General features: G+C 34.9%; 1 protein-coding gene across 1 annotated transcript in view; it reads right to left on the reverse strand.

Moving 5' to 3' along the window:
- ABCB11 (ATP binding cassette subfamily B member 11) overlaps positions 1-14,575 on the reverse strand; it is a 100,126-nt gene that overhangs the window by 19,409 nt on the left and 66,142 nt on the right. The window contains exons 19-20 of the mRNA XM_073019793.1: positions 6,540-6,644; positions 6,289-6,450 (exon numbers count right to left, since the gene is read on the reverse strand). Of these exons, the coding sequence (XP_072875894.1) occupies positions 6,289-6,450; positions 6,540-6,644 (267 nt within the window). The remainder of the gene's footprint in view (positions 1-6,288; positions 6,451-6,539; positions 6,645-14,575) is intronic.

A 14,575-nucleotide genomic window follows, 5' to 3' on the forward strand; every position in this document is an offset into this window, starting at 1 on the left:
TGAATAAAGAAAACATGATATATCCATAAAATAAACATCCAGAAAAATGTAGCTCTGATACATACTATAGCATAAACTTCGAAAACATCATGTTACATGAAATAAACCAGACATAAAAGGATAAATTCATATGATTCCACTTAGATGAGGAACATATAGTCGTCAGATTCATAGACACAGAAAGTAGAATGGTGGTTGCCAGGGCTGAGGGGAGGGAGAGCAGAACGGGGAGTTACTGCTTCAAGGGTACAGAATTTCTGTTTGGAACGGTAAAACATTTCTAGAGATGAATAGTGGTGATGCTTGCACAACAATGTAAATGTACTTAATGCCGCTCAGCTGTACACTTAAAGATCGTTAAAGTAGTAAATTTTATGTTACAAATGTTTTACTGCAATTTTTTTTAAAAAAGAATTTTTGGTTGGCAAGGACTGTCAGGCATTACAGAGTACTTGAAAAGCAACTTTGCAGTTCTTTGGGATGTCCTTGCTTCCTTTTACATTTTATTCAATTGGTATTTTTTTAAAAATTAAAAATAATACAGCCTAAGACACAAACAAAACATACATATTTAACAATATATGCATATATATTTATTTTTTTCTTTACAAAAAGGACTCATACTCTACATATTACTTTGTACTTTGACTTTTTTTCACTTATCAATGTTACTTAACTATCCTTCCAGATCAATATACAGGAACACTTTAAAAAATAGCTGTGTAATATTCCTCAGTATAAATGTATCCTAATTGATTCAGCTATTTTCCTGTTGCTGGATATTTGGGTAGTTTCCAGGGAATTTTATTAATTTTTTGGTTAATATAAAAATGATAAATATCCTTGAACACACATTCTTACACAACAGGAGGGAATTCACTCATGAGAATTCTGGTCAAAGAGTATACAATTTAAAAAAAAAAGAATTTCTGGTTGGCAAGGACTGTCAGGCATTACAGAATACTTGAAAAGCAACTCTAAAGTTTTGGGGGGGATATCAATATTTACTATTATTCTCCAAAACATTTGCTTACTATTATTTACTATTACTCTCCAAAAAACATTGAAAAAGTTTGTACATTGTAGGAGAGTGTCAGTTATTCCCCATTCTCACGAGTATCATTCATGATGGTTTTAGGAACACTACACATAATATGGTTATATGAGGGATATTACTATTCATTATAAATGTTTTTCTAGTTTATCATTTGTTTATATAAAACTTTTGAGTTTTTGAAGTCCAACATGTCTACTTTGTAGTTTTGAGTTTTTATCTTGTTTGAGAGAATCCCCTCTACTACCACTCTTATTTCTCAATGAGCTCTAGCTAATATAATAAGAAAATAAAATAATATGAGTATAAACATGAAAAAAGAAAAAAGCGATAAAATGATCTTTTTTGCATTTTTTGCTTTGTGGTTATTGTGACTTTTACTAATTGAAGCCTTGTGGCAACCCTGCATATGCAGAGCAATTCTATTGGTGCCGTTTTTCCAATGGTATGTGCTTGCTTTATGTTTCTGCATCACATTTTGGTAATTGTCACAATATTCAAACTTTTTCATTATCATATCTGTTATGGTGACCTGTAATCAGTGGCCTTTGGCATTATCGTTGTATTTGTTTTAGAGCACCACGAACCATGCCCAAATAAGACTGAAAACTTATTCAATAAATGTGTTTGTTGACTGCTCCACTGACTGGCCATTCTCTGTCTCTCTCTCTCTCTCTCTCCTCAGACCTCCCTATTATCTGAGACACAATAATATTGAAATTAGGCCAATTAATAACACTACCTTGGCCTCTAAGTGTTCAAGTGAAATAAAGAGTCACACATCTCTCACTTTAAATCAAAAGCTAGAAATGACTAAGCTCAGTGAGGAAGGTGTGTCGAAGGCTGAGACGGGCTAAAAGTTAGGCCTCATGCGCTGAACAGGTAGTCAAGCTGTGAATGCAAAAAAAAAAAAAAGAAAAAAAAAAGTTCTTGAAGGAAATTAAAAGTGCTATTCCAGCGAACACACAAATAATAAGCAAGTGAAGTGAACCAGATTTATTGCTGATATGAAGAAAGTTTGAGTGGTTTGGAGACAAGATCAAACCCACTACAACATTGCCTTAAGCCAAACCTAATTGAGAACAAGGTCCTAATTCTCTTCAATTTTAGTAAGGTTAAGAGAAGTGAGGAAGCTTTGGGACAAAAGTTGGTTCATGAGGTTTAAGAAAAAAAGCATCTCTACAATGTAAAAGTGCAAGGTGAAGCAGCAGTGCTAATGTAGAAGCTGCCACAAGTTCTCCAGAAGATCTAGCTAAGGTCATTGATGAAGGTGGCTATACCAAATAACAGATTTTCCATGTTGACAGAACAGCTTTCTATTGGAGGAAGATGCCATCTAGGACATTCATATCTAGAAAGGAAAAGTCAATGCCTGACTTCAAACTTACAAAAAACAGGCTGACTCTCTTGTTAGGGGTTAATGCAGCAGATGACTTTAAGTTGAAACTTACCATTCCAAAAATTCTAGGCCCCTAAGAGGTATGCTAAATCTACTCTGCCTATGCTCTATAAATAGAATAATAAAGGCTGGATGACAGCACATCTGTTGAAAACACAGTTTTTTGAATATTTTAAGCCATTGTTGACACCTACTGCTCAGGAAAATATATAGTTTTCAAAAATATTAGTGCTCATTGACAATGCACCCAGTCACCCAAGTGCTCTGATGGAGACGTACAAGGAGATGAATATTGTTATGCCTGTTAACCCAACATGAATTGTGCAGCCCATGGGTCAGTGAGTAATTTTCACTTTGAAGACTTTTTATTTAAGAAGTAACATTTTACAAGGCTACATCTGCCATAGTGATTCCTCTGAGGGAACTGGGCAAAGTAAATTGAAAACCTTCTAGAAAGGATTCACCATTCTAGATGCCATTAAGAACATTTGTGATTCATGGGAGGAGGTCGGAATATCCACATAAAGAGTTGCTCGAAAGAAGTTGATTCCAACCCTCACGGATGACTTTGAGGGTTCAAGACTTCAGAGGGAGTAACTGCAGATGTCATGAAAATAGCAAGATAACTAGAATTAGAAATGGGGTCTGAAGATGTGCTGCATTAAATTGCTGCAATCTCATGATAAAATTGGAATGGATAAGCAGTTGCTTCTTATGGATGAGCAAAGTGGTTTCTTGAGATGAAATCCACTCCTGGTGAAAATGCTATGAACATTATTGAAATGATTATAAAGGAGTTAGAATATTACATAAACTTAGTTGATAAAGTAGCAGCAGGGTTTAAGAGAACTCAATCCAATTTCAAAAGACATTCTACTGTGGGTAAAATACTATCAATCAGCATTACATGCTACAAATAAATCTTTCATGAAAGGAAGAGTCAATTGATGAGGCGAACTTCACAGTTGTCTTATAAGATATCGCCACTCCAACCTTCAGCAACCACCACCGTGATCAGTCAGTTGCTGTTAATAAATTAAGATATGTATATTGTTTATTTTTAGACATAATGCTATTGCATAGTTAGTAGAATATGGTATAGTGTAAAACACAACTTTTATATGCACTAGGAAGCCAAAAAATTAGTGTGACATGCTTTATTGCAATATTCTCTTTATTGTGGTGGTCTGAAACCAAACCTGTAATATCTCAGAACTATATCTGGCATTTTATTATATATCTAGAAAACCCAGTAGACTATATTCAATTTCTAAAATTATAACTTACAAGAGAGCTTGGAAAGTCCTTAAGATAAGTATACAAAAACTAATAGCTTTCATCTCAACTCATTTACAGATATAATTGAGAAAAACATCTCATTCAAAATAGTGGAAAAAATACATGAGAAAAAGCGAGCAAGATAGTGGGACATATTAATGTAACTATGAATCTTGCTAAAAACTAAAGTCTTGTTTGTATGTCTCTCAGGAAAATTTAGTATTCCCACAATAGCAATCCTACTGTGTATGTATGTGTGTATATGAATTTGACCAGAATAAAAACAAATTTTTAAGAAGAAATTAAAATGAGTGTAAAGTACATTAAAGTAATTAACATCCAGGAATAGATAAGAGAATTTTGAAGAGGAAAAATTAGTGTGCAGGGATTTGCCTTACCAGATACTAAAATGTATCAAGTTATAAGAATTAAAACAATGGTTGCAAAAAAAATAGAAATAATGAATAAGACATACTATTTGATAGCACAATAGAATGACTATAGTAAATGATTTAACTATACATTAAAAAATAACTAAGAGTAATTGGATTGTTTGTAACACAAAGGTTAAGTGCTTGAGGGAATGGATACCCCATTCTTCATAATGCACTTGTTTCATGTTGCATGCTTGTATCAAAACCTCTCAGGTACCCCACAAATATATACACCTACTTGGTATCTATCTACAAAAATTCAAAAAAAATTATGAATTAAAACAATAAGTTTTTAAATAGAATAAGTCAAATTGATCAATTCAGACTAGAGTATCTCCAAATATTTCTAAGTATATATGGGAAATTAATATTCACAACGGGAGGAAACATTTCAAAACAGTGGAAAACGTAATCTATATTTAAAAAATATTTTTGGAATATTTTCTATCCAGCTTCAAGAAAACAAAGCCAAATCTACCTCACACCAATCTTAAGATAAATTTGACTTGGGCTAGCAATCTTATTTTTTAGAAAACAACAAAAGTATTAGAAAAATTCTGAGAAAAATCGTCTTTTTAAAAAGATAAGTGTTTGTAAGATAATTAGATGCTACTCTCTGAATTCTAGTGATAGTAAATAACCTTCAAAAGCTCCTTGCAGATTGAAGGACACGAAAATAGAAGAGATAAGATTATGACTTATTTATTTAGCCTAAATTTAAGAGTAAGGGGAGTAGACTACAACACTCCAATGATGAGAGTGAAATTGGAACAAACCTTCTTTAAGCAGTTATGCAATGCATATCAAAATCTTCCAAAATGATTATACATCGATTCAGTGATTATATTTTGAGAACTAAGAAAATAATCAAGGATGTGACAAGCTCAATGTAAAATGATAAGTATACAAAAATTGTATACTTATCCTATAAATTGCTTATAGGCAGGAAAAAACCTGGGGGAAAAACGTAACTAGAGAATCCTTTAAGACATGACAGTAGATGAAAATGAAGTATTGTGCATTAATTAAAATTTATTGTAGAAGAATACATAATGATGAAAATATGTTCACCTTAGATTATTTTACGGGAAAAAAGAAAGACTGCAACACATATGTAGAGTGTAACCCTAAGTCTATGGGAAACACACGTGCTTACAGAAAAAGCCTAGATGAACTGAAAGTGAACTATTTATAGGGATTTCCCCCTGAGTAAAGGATTCCATGATCCACTGAAATTGTCCCATATCATTTTTGGTATTTTTGGTTAAACTGTCTAGGAGTTGAGACATGCTACAGTACTATCAATCCAGTGAGTTTTTTTCTTCCAAGAGCCTCACAGACCATAGTTCAGTTTCAAAATTGTACTTAAAAATTTTTTTCCTTTGTTTTTGTTTTAAAAAAAATTTATTAACATATTATTTCTTTTTTAAAAATAATTTTAAGTTCCAGGTTTTAAAAAAAATTTCATAGAAAGTGGGTAGAGATGTTGGAAGGGAAATTTGGCTCTCTTCATTTTAATCCAAACACCTGGTTTTATAAAAGTCTAGCCTCATCATGTGTGTAAGCCCTTTGAACAAAGCTGTGGGTTTTGGGGTTTACACACCACAGCTCTCCTTAATCAGAAAGTCAGCTCTTTGATACCTTCAAGATTCTAGATAAAAATCATTTCTTTCCCTCAGTTTCCTGACTGGGCTCCTGCTGAGGCTGCCCAGGACAGCTTCTCTGTTCATAAGGCTAAACCACACTCTGGGGTTCTGTGTGAGTAAGGAGACTTTTGCCCTGTTCCCCCACCCTCTTGGGGGTGGTATTGAATTTTGTTGAAGCTGAGCCTCTGGGCCTGAAAACAATCTCAGAAATGAGTCTCAGGAAAGCTAGACTCAGAGGAAATCCAAAACCCTGACAGATTTTGGTGCATGCCACACACTGATTCTGGGCACTGCCTAGGAGACACTGTGCTTTAGCTGCTGTTTGTCAGTGTTAGGAGCAGTGGAAAATGTGACTTTAGGATATCCCCATCCCACTAGTCCCTATTCCATAGGAAACATGCAGGTGATTGTCAGAATGCTCTAACGAAAAAATGCCAATGCAGTTAATACATTTCTGCTTCCCCTCCCATAGCTCACCCCTTGAACTTGGGAAGCATCTGTAGCAAGTCTTGTTGTCAACGCTCCAGGGCTATTTCTGAGGTCATCAAACCAGCCAATGTCTTGCCCCAACATTGCCCTGAAACCAAATTTACGTAGCCTTTTTGTTAGGAGCTCCCCGGATTTAGCGAAGGCATATCCCTAAAACATGAAGAAGGAGATTTTAGAGACATTTTAATGAGAAAAAGGAAAAATAACTACATCACTTACTGAAAAATAACATTTCTTACCTGTAGAAATTGGGTAAAAAGAGATACACAGCCCATTGCTACGAAAAGTAGGCACACACCATTGATCTGTGACCTTTGTTCATCTTTATCAGGAAGTGAAAAAGTCTAGGAAAGATAGTAAGCAAGGTAACTTTGTTATTATAAACAATAGAAAAATAAATATATTTACATGTTTAAAATGAATTTTTCTTACCATGTCATTATACATCTGTCCAAATTCATAAAATATACAACACCAAGAGTGAACCCTAACGTAAGCTGTGGATCTGTGATAATGATGTGTCAATGTATGCTCATTAATTGTAGCAGACATATCATTCTGGTGGGAGATGTTGATAAAGGGGGAGGTTATGCGTGTAGGGGGGTAGGGGGTATATGGGAAATCTCTGTATCTTCCTCTAATTTTGCTGTAAACCTAAAAGTGCTCTAAAAAATAAAGTCTTTTAAATCATAGTTCCACTTTAAACATGCGAGTAATTAAACGAAAGTTAACTATGAATATGATGATGATGTACTACAGGAAAATCTGGTGAATGAAAACCAATGGTGATGACTTATAGAATTTTGGTCTTGTTATTTTGCCTTTTTAGGCAATCGTGTTGGTTTTTCATTGACACAGATGAAAAGGATGATGAAATGACTTAAATCATTTAAGTAATAAAGCTGAGAAAGAATGAAGAAAGGAAGGAAGGAAAGGAAGGAGAGTGAGAAGAAGGAAGAGAGGAAGGAACGGAAGAAAGAAGAAAGGAAGCAAACAGGGAGGGAATGAGAGAGGTAGTCATGAAGGAAAAAGGGAAGGGAGGGAGGGAGGGAGGGAGGGAGGGAGGGAATTGAGATCTGGAAACGTTATCTGTGACAAAACTCAAAGTAGTATTAATATTTTGACCTATGTCTTTCTCAATTACTAAATGAAACAAAATATGACTTTCAGGTAATTTGCTGGTTAATTAGTTTTATAGAATATACATCATTTAAAAAGAAACTATCAAAGCATTGACTGGAATTACCTTAAGAGAGAAAAATAATTTTATTCATCTGATATTGAGGTTGTTGCCTCTAACTCACCAGAAACTGAAACATTCTCCACCCCCCAAAAAACTATGGCCATTGTGAGTGGGAGTTTTTAGTGTATAATGCTTAGTAAACTACACTCAAACATATTCTGAATTTACAGACATTTGTTCAAGTAACTGAGGATCTTGTTGCAATAAGAAAAATGAAAGAACACAATCCAGTGACATTGCCTTGTTGTGAAATGGATTTTGTGCATACAGAACCTTTTTAATTCAGGCCAGGTAAAGGAACTGGGAAGGTCAGAAGAAGTATGCATTAGAGAGCTATACAATAGATCTTTATTCATTTTCCTGAATTAATTTGAGTCATTAAAACAGTGTCAACAAACAGTTGCTCAAAGGAAACCATTTATTCAAAAATATGTACTAAGTACCTACTATTTGCCAAATAAATCTCCTTGGGAACAATATGTACTACTCCATTAACAAATCCTTTTTTTGTAAAGCAAAAGTAACCCGTTCAAATTATGGCAAATTACAAAGTGGGTAGGAGGGGGTTCTAAATTAATGAAATTTTACTGTTAGTAGGATAAAGTTTCTAGGGCCTTCATGGTGCTCAATACTGGTAAAAGCGGGTTCAGAAAATAGCACAGTAATTCTTCCCAGCATAGCATGACTCGTTAAGTTTACAGAGTCTAAAAATTCAAGAATTTAAAGATAAAGATTTTTAAAATCACTACCCTGAAACCCCAAACTACGATGCCACAATTCCCATTCCTCCGTAAGGTCACCTTTTATAATGATGATCTATAGAACCACAGATTTTCCCATTTAACTCTTATAGATGGAAAATAAAGCCCCAAACATCAAGTTGTTTGTTCAAGTTCATTAAGCTAGTGGTTGTTACTGGATAAGAATATGCCTGTTTTTTGGTTTCTGGTGCAGTGGTTTTCTTCTGGGTATGCTCATTTAGCTTTTTGCATTACTTACCTTCTCAGTGTTTAAAAAAAGAGCATTTAGCTAATGTTAAAATTCATACAACTATCCAATTCAAGATTGGACATCTCTCTATCCATAATCTTTTTTCACAAAATTCTGCTCCATGAGTTCTTTGTATATACTTGTTGTTGAAATGCAACTCCATAGGGCTATCCATCCGTAGATTCCTCTGTTCCTTGACTAGCTGTAGTTTGGGCACACATGTTTGCTATTTTTGTAATGGTAAGTTTGTTTAAGGAGAAAACTAACATTCATCAACCTTTTGCTATGTACCACATGTCAAATGTGTGGAGTAACCTGCTCTAACTTAAATTAGGAATTATGATTCTCAAAACAACGCAGTGAGGTAGATTTTCTTGCTCCTTATACAGATGAGGAAATTAACCAAGGATAAGTCACTCACCCAAATATATACAGATAGTACAGAGTAGCGACCTGCTACAAATCCAGAGCTGGCTGACTCTCACGTTCATTCTTTTTTTCCCTAGCATGCTACATCCCAATTGCTGTGCTTGGAACATTGGCACATTTTCCAAGTCAAATAGACACAGGGAAAGTGAAACAGATAAATTATGCCTTACATATATATTGAGGCTTAGGTAGATTGGCAACTGGGCGCCTAATAAGGCCCAATCATTTGCTGGGTTCATTCCCACAGTGTGGTCTCAATATACCAAATGTGCATATTGTACCCTTTAGGTATGTCAGAAGGAAAATAGAGCAATTATAAACAGACTCACAATTATACGCTGTGAGAAGAAAACATCATGAGTTTACTAATGAACACATGATAATTATGCAAAGAGACAATCTACTTTACCAGAGAGGAAAAATAGCGGTTTGTTCAGCATCATTCTCTTAGCAAATATAACCCTGTGAGAACAAGAACGATGAGCAGACTTTGGATTTCATCAACTAGATGCTGCCTACTCTGGTCCTACAGCCCTTAAGTCTCTAAGTCCGTCTTAAGGTTTCTGGTTGTCACCAGAAGAAACACAGAGAACATTGTCACCACCAATGACCAAGCAGGTGCTCAAGAAGGACAGCAATTATAGTTGAATCTTCTTTTTTTTTTAACTTAGCCATTTCATGGACCACTGGAGCTGGAAGATATCTTAGAGATCATCTTTATAAATCCTTCATTTTATAGGAAATGGAGACTGGGAGAAGAGGTATGACATGATCCCAGCGCACACAGGATGTGGTAAGTAACTAGAAGAGCCAGTTTCAGAAGAAACATCTCCTGACAGGACAGTCAGAACTCTCCACAGCAGCTCATATGCACAGTTTGGGTGGAGTTGGATGAGTATATTCTTTACTCTGCTTTTATAAGAGAAAAAGAAATAATCAGCAAAGAAGCTGACATTTTGGATTTCTTTTAAAAAACAGACATCCAGGACATAGGCTTGGATTCTTTCCAATCCAATCCTATTCCCTACACCTTCTACACTAACATCATTGCTCAGCCCCTACACCTTTCCGATCCAACCCTATTCCCTACACCTTCTACACTAACATTATTGCCCAGTGAAATGCATTTCCCCAGCCTCTCCCTACTAGAATGCCAGCTTTGTGCAAGCAACACACAAACACACAAAGATTTTCTTGTCCTCCACTCCAGCTTTGTGCAAGCAACACACAAACACACAAAGATTTTCTTGTCCTCCACTCTATGCCCAACATTAGCTACAATGCCTGGAAAACTATAGGTGGTAAATATTTGCTGAATGATGGGTGGGGTTTTTTGTTGTTGAATATTGTCTTCCTCACAGACTGAAAACTCCACTAGGGAAAGCATCATAACTGATATGCATTCCCCAGTCCCCAGCACCAAGTCTGGGGAAGAAAATCAATGCAGATCTGTTGAGGGAATAAAAGATGATTCATTTTATATTTGGATATTGCACCTACTAGGAAATCAAGTAATATAAGTTATTTCAAAGATGTTCAGCATAAAAGGTTATGGCACCATATAACTAGAAATTCAGTTAACCAAAGTTGGGTGTTTTCGAGTCTCTCTCTTTCTGAAATTAATGTGATTTCTTCTTTTACCACAAGGGGGCAATGTGAAAACCACAGTGGTGGCTGGGGCCCTCCTTACCCAATGGACTTGATTTTGTCTGTGGATTTATCCAGGTTTTTCTGTACAACTCATGCTTGGGGGGGTCATTTTTATGGTCAGGAGAGGTGACGTGAGAGAAAGAAATGGAGGAGGGAACTAAAATGTAAGCTTTTATCATGTACTAAGCTCTGACAATGTGATATGTTGCCAAATTCTATAGACTAGGATTCGGTAAACCTGGACTCTAGTCCTGGCCCCATCACCTAATGGCAGTGTCATCTTGAACGAGTTAACAGTTCTAGGTTTCCTTCCTTGTGGACCTCAAAGGATTTATGTGTGTATGTGTGTGTGAATTTCAGCTAAGAAAACGTGATCACATTTTTTTAAACTGCTTCTTTGAACTTTTAAAAATTTTTGTCTATTTAGGGGGTACAAGCACAGATTTCTTACATGCGTATTGAAGTCTGGGTTTTTAGTACACCCATCACCTGAATAGTGAACATTGTATCCAATAGGCAATTTTTCAACCTTCATCTCCCTCCCATCCTCCCACCTTTTGGAGTCTTTAGTGTCTATTATTCCACCCTGTATGTCCATGTTTACCCATTGTTTCTCTCACTTATAAGTGGGAACATGTGGCATTTCTTTTTCTGTTTCTGAATTATTTCACTTAGGGTAATGTCCTCCAGTTCTGTCCGTGTTGCTGCAAAAGACATGATTTTATCCTTTTAATGGCTGACTAGTATTCCATAGTATACCATATTTTCTTTATCCAATCCTCTTTTGATAAAAATTTAGATTGATTCTGTGTCTTTGCTATTGTGAATAGTGTGACAATAAACATATGAGTGCAGGTATATTTTTGAAATAATGACTTCTTTCCCTTTGTATATGCCTATGTGATGGTTAATACTGAGTGACAACTTCATTGAAGAATACAAAGTATTGATCCCCTGGGTGTGTCTGTGAGGGCGTTGGCAAAGGAGATTAACATTTGAATCAGCAGACTGGAGAAAGCAGACCTACCCTTAATCTGGTGGGCACAATTTAATCAGCTCTCAGCGAATACAAAGCAAGCAGAAAAAAAAAAATGTAAAGGAGGAGACTGGCCTAGCCTCCCAGCCTACATCTTTCTCTCCTGCTGGATTCTTCCTGCTCTCAAACATCGAACTCCCAAGTTCTTCAGTTTTGAGACTCAGACTGGCTCTCCTTGCTCCTCAAGCTTGCAGACAGCCTGTTATGGGACCTTGTGATCATATAAGTTAATACTTAATAAACTCCTATATATATATAAAACGATATATATCCTATTACTCCCACATATATAAAAAATAGGATACATATCCTATAAATGCCTATATAGCTAAACTGCTATATATGTATATATGTATGTATGTGTGTACACACACACACATATATATATATAAAATAGGATATATATACTATTAGATCTGTCCCTCTAGAGAACGCTGTCCCTAATACAGCCCAGTAGTGGGATTACTGGATGAAATGGTAGTTCTATTTTTAGTTCTTTGAGAAATCTCCATTCTGTTTTCCATAAAGGTTGTACTAATTTACATTCCCACCAGCAGTGTATAAGCATTCTTTTTTCTCCACATCTTTGCTAACATCTGTTGTTTTTATACTTTTTAATGATAGCTGTTCTGATTGGTGTAAAATGGTATCTCTTTGTGGTTGTAATTTACATGTCTATGATGATTAGTGATGTAGAGCATTTTTTTCATGTTTGTTGGCTGCTTGTATGTCTTCTTTTGAAAAATATCTGCTCACATCCTTCACCCACCTTTTAATGAAATTATTTGGTTGTTGCTTGAGTTGAGTTCCTTATAGATTCTGAATATTAGCCATGTGTTGGATATAATGTTTGTAAATATTTTCTCCAATTGTGTAAGTTGTTTATTCTGTTGATTGCTTCTTTTGCTGTGCAAAAGCTTTTTGGTTTAATTTAGTTCCATTTGTCTGTTTTTGTTTTAGTTGTGTTTGCTTTTGAGGACTTTGTCATAAATTGTTTGCAAATGTCCAGAAGAGTTTTTCCTAGGTTTTCTTCTAGTATTTTTATAGTTTCAAGTCTATGTTTAGGTGTTCTATCTATCTTGTGTTAATTTTGTAAATGATGAGAGGTATGGGTCTAGTTTCTTTCTTCTGCATACTGCTATCCAATTTTTCCAGCACCTTTTATTGAGTAGGGTGTCACTTCTCCAATGAATATTTTTGTTGACTTTTTCAAAGATAACTTGGTTTTAGGTATGTGGCTTTGTTTCTGGGTTCTCTATTCTGTTCCATTGATCTATGTGTCTATTTGCAAAGCTTGGTAGTATAATTTAGTCAGTCAAATAATATGATACCTTTAGCTTTGTTCTTTTTGCTTAGGATTGCTTTGGCTATTAGGGCTTTTTTTTGGTTCAATGTGAATTTTAAAATTGTTTTTTTCTAATTCTGTGAAAAATGACATTAGTAATTTGATAGAGATTGCATTGAATCAGTCATTGCTTTGGGAAGTATGGTCATTTTAATGTTATTAATTCTTCCAATCCATGAGCATGGGATGTTTTTCCATTTGTTTGTGGCATCTATGATTTCTTTTATCAGTGTTTTGTGGTTCTCCTTAGAGAGATCTTTCACCTCCTTGATTAAATATATTCCTAAGTATTTTTTTGTAGTTATTGTAAGTGGGATTATCTTCATGATTTGGTCCTCAACTACATCAATATTGGTGTATAGAAACACTACTGATTTCTGTAAATTAATTTTGTATCCTGAAAGTTTACTGAATTCACTTACTAAATTTAAGAGTTTTTGGTGAAGTCTTTAGGGCATTCTAGAAATAATATCATATCATCAGTAAACAGGGATAATTTGGCTTCCTCTTTTCTAATTTACATGCCTTTTATTTTTTTTCTCTTCCCTGATTGCTCTGGCAAGGACTTCCAGTACTATGTTAAATAAGAGCGGTGAAAATTGGCATCCTTGTCTTGTCCCAGTTCTTAGAATTTTTTCAACTTTTCCCCATTAAGTATGATGCTTGCTGTTGGTTTTTATGGCTTTTATTATGTCGAAGTATGTTCCTTCTACGCCTAGTTTATTGAGAATATTTATTAAGATGGGATGATGAATTTTGTTGAATGTTTTTTCTACATCTATCGAAATGATCTTTTTTTCCCTTAATATTGTTTATGTGATATATCATGTTTATTGCTTTGCATATGTTGAACCATCCTTGCATGCATGGTATAAATCCCACCTGATCATGGTGTGTTATCTTTTTGATGTGCTCTTGGATTCAGTTATTCTGTTAAGGATTTTTACATCTATGTTCATCAGAGATATTAGTCAGTAGTTTTCTGTTTTTGTGATGTCCTAGTCTGGTTTTGGTATCAGGTGATATTGGCCTTGTAGAATGAGTTAGGGAGAATTCCCTCCTCTTTGATTTCTAAAATAGTTTCAGGAGGATTGGTATTAGCTTTCTGCATGTTTGTAGAATTCAGCTGTGGATCCTTCTGGTCCTGAGCTTTTATTTTTTGTTACAAAATTTTTTATTACTGACTCAGTCTTGCTGTTCATTATTAGTCTGTTCAGGTTTTCTATTCCTGATTTAATCTTGGTAGGTTGCATGTTTCCAGGAATTTATCTATTTCCTCTAAGTTTACCAGTGTAGTGTTCATAATGGTCTGTGATAATCTTTTGCATTTCTGTGGTATCTGTTATAATGTCTTCTTTTTCATTTTTGATTGTGTGTATTTGGATTTTCTTTATTCTTGATTAGCTAGCAGTTTATCAGTTTTATCTTTTCAAAGAAACAAATTTTTGTTTCATTGGTCCTTTATATTTTTTTGTTTCTATTTTGATTAGTTCTGCTTTGGTCTTTGTTATTTCTTTTCTTTTGCTAACTTTGGGTTTGATTTGTTCTTTTTCTGGTTTCTTGAAGTGCAATGCTAGATTGC

Source organism: Chlorocebus sabaeus, chromosome 10 (assembly GCF_047675955.1).
Source record: "Chlorocebus sabaeus isolate Y175 chromosome 10, mChlSab1.0.hap1, whole genome shotgun sequence".
Taxonomy (NCBI): domain Eukaryota; kingdom Metazoa; phylum Chordata; class Mammalia; order Primates; family Cercopithecidae; genus Chlorocebus; species Chlorocebus sabaeus.